At 42.2% G+C, this 2,500-nt stretch overlaps 1 protein-coding gene across 1 annotated transcript in view; it reads right to left on the reverse strand.

Moving 5' to 3' along the window:
* Positions 1–594: 594 nt before the first annotated feature.
* Positions 595–2,500, reverse strand: part of LOC139665237 (properdin-like) — a 20,446-nt gene continuing 18,540 nt past the window's right edge. The window contains exons 10-11 of the mRNA XM_071544232.1: positions 2,125–2,236; positions 595–1,147 (exon numbers count right to left, since the gene is read on the reverse strand). Coding sequence (XP_071400333.1) covers positions 1,009–1,147; positions 2,125–2,236 — 251 coding nt within the window. The 3' untranslated portion in view covers positions 595–1,008. The remainder of the gene's footprint in view (positions 1,148–2,124; positions 2,237–2,500) is intronic.

The following is a 2,500-nucleotide window of genomic DNA, read 5'->3' on the forward strand; positions in this document are numbered from 1 at the left end:
TATATGGATGTAGACTGATATGTGGAGTCTATATGTATAGACTGTACATGTAGACTGATAATTATAGTCTATATTTATGGAGTCTATATACAGACTGATGTCTATAGAGTCTATATACAGACTGATGTGTATAGAGTCTATATACAGACTGATGTGTATGGAGTCTATATACAGACTGATGTGTATGGAGTCTATGTGTCATGATGCTGAGTGGCAGTGTACACTCTCTCCATCTGAGACACACAAACACTCTTACAAAGGATGTGTCATATTTAACACATCTGTGTGTGTTTTTTGGGACAACACACACCTGTTACTTTTCAACAGATCATCTGTTCATGACAAAGAACAACATGTTCTGTTAAAATGTATTGTCATGAACATCTGTTCTGCTACCTGTGGCCTTCAGTCTGAGATGTTTCAGACAGATTCTGTGTTGGTATTTGAATGAACCTACGAATGGCTTGTTAGCATTGTTAGCATTCTTAATTTAAGTCAGTGGGCACCGTTAGCCTGAGGCTAGCTTTATGGTAAGGTAAGAAGGTAATAATACTCCACAACCGCTCACACTGTAACACTTCATGAGTTCAGTCCAATACAAACACAGTTACATCAGGTGGATAACAGATGACTTTAGTAACATCAGGTGACTTTAGTAACATCGGGTGGATAACAGATGACTTTAGTAACATCAGATGACTTTAGTAACATCAGATGACTTTAGTAACATCAGGTGACTTTAGTAACATCAGGTGACTTTAGTAAAATCAGATGACTTTAGTAACATCAGGTGGATAACAGATGACTTTAGTAACATCAGATGACTTTAGTAACATCAGGTGACTTTAGTAAAATCAGATGACTTTAGTAACATCAGGTGGATAACAGATGACTTTAGTAACATCAGATGTAACATCGGTGAGTATGTTGTTGCACAGTGTGGTGTCGGTGTTGTTAAATTCATCAGTGAATATGTTGTTGCACAGTGTGGTGTCGGTGTTGTTAAATTCATCGGTGAGTGTGTTGAGGGCAGGCCGGGACGTTGAGGCACGGCTGGATCTCCACCTTCTTCTCGCCGTCCGGCAGCGAGCCGCAGTCGGCTGTCGGAGTGCCGAAGAACGTCACTTTTCTGTCTCTGATGGTGGGTCTGGAACACACACACACACACACACACACACACACACACACACACACACACACACACACACACACACACACAGTATTCAGACAACATAATGACTAAAAGTGTGAAACAGTTTTTTGTTTAGGAAGTTTTAGGAAGTTAGGAAGAAGAAAGTCTCTCAGTAGCTGTTTCCATTCAGGTTTTGTGCAAATTCTAACTTTTGAAAAGTCGACAATCTTAAAATGTGAATCAGGTGCATCTCCGTTACAGGCTGCAGGTTCCTCCAGAGGAACGTCAGGTTCCTCCGGAGGAACGTCAGGTTCCTCCGGAGGAACGTCTGAGACTGGACAAGCTGCTGTAAAATGGCTGGATGGAAACTACTGTCAAAGTGACATCAGTCAGTCAGTAAACAGTCAGTCAGTCAGTCAGTCAGTAAACAGTCAGTCAGTCAGTCAGTCAGTCAGTCAGTCAGTAAACAGTCAGTCAGTCAGTCAGTCAGTAAACAGTCAGTCAGTCAGTCAGTCAGTCAGTAAACAGTCAGTCAGTAAACAGTCAGTCAGTCAGTAAACAGTCAGTCAGTCAGTCAGTAAACAGTCAGTCAGTCAGTCAGTCAGTCAGTAAACAGTCAGTCAGTCAGTCAGTCAGTCAGTAAACAGTCAGTCAGTAAACAGTCAGTCAGTCAGTAAACAGTCAGTCAGTCAGTCAGTCAGTCAGTCAGTAAACAGTCAGTCAGTAAACAGTCAGTCAGTCAGTCAGTAAACAGTCAGTCAGTCAGTCAGTAAACAGTCAGTCAGTAAACAGTCAGTCAGTCAGTCAGTCAGTCAGTAAACAGTCAGTCAGTCAGTCAGTAAACAGTCAATCAGTCAGTCAGTAAACAGTCAGTCAGTCAGTCAGTCAGTCAGTAAACAGTCAGTCAGTCAGTCAGTCAGTCAGTAAACAGTCAGTCAGTAAACAGTCAGTCAGTCAGTCAGTCAGTCAGTCAGTAAACAGTCAGTCAGTACCTGTAGTTTGACAGATCAGGATCACAGATTCTCTTCCTGAACCTTCTGGAGTTTTCTCCGCAGGACGGATCACACAGACTCCAGTCTGACCAGCCGGCCCAGCTGCCCTTCACTGCAACACACACACACACACACACACACACACACACACACACACACACACACACACACACACACAAACAGTAGGTTTTCTGTGTTTGTAGTAGTTGTGGGTGATAATTATAATTAAAAGTATTTCTCCAAAGTCATATTACACTGGCAGGTGAAATGTGTTCTACATGAAGACGTCATTTCAACACATTTGTTTGATTTAAAATGTGATAAATATGGAACTCTACAGGCTGTGTGCTGCCAACAGGAAGCTTCAGGACATGGT

Source organism: Centroberyx affinis, unplaced genomic scaffold (assembly GCF_046629955.1).
Source record: "Centroberyx affinis isolate AG114_WGS23_722 - 3 ecotype Tasmania unplaced genomic scaffold, CSIRO-AGI_Caff_v1 ptg004502l_1, whole genome shotgun sequence".
NCBI lineage: Eukaryota > Metazoa > Chordata > Actinopteri > Beryciformes > Berycidae > Centroberyx > Centroberyx affinis.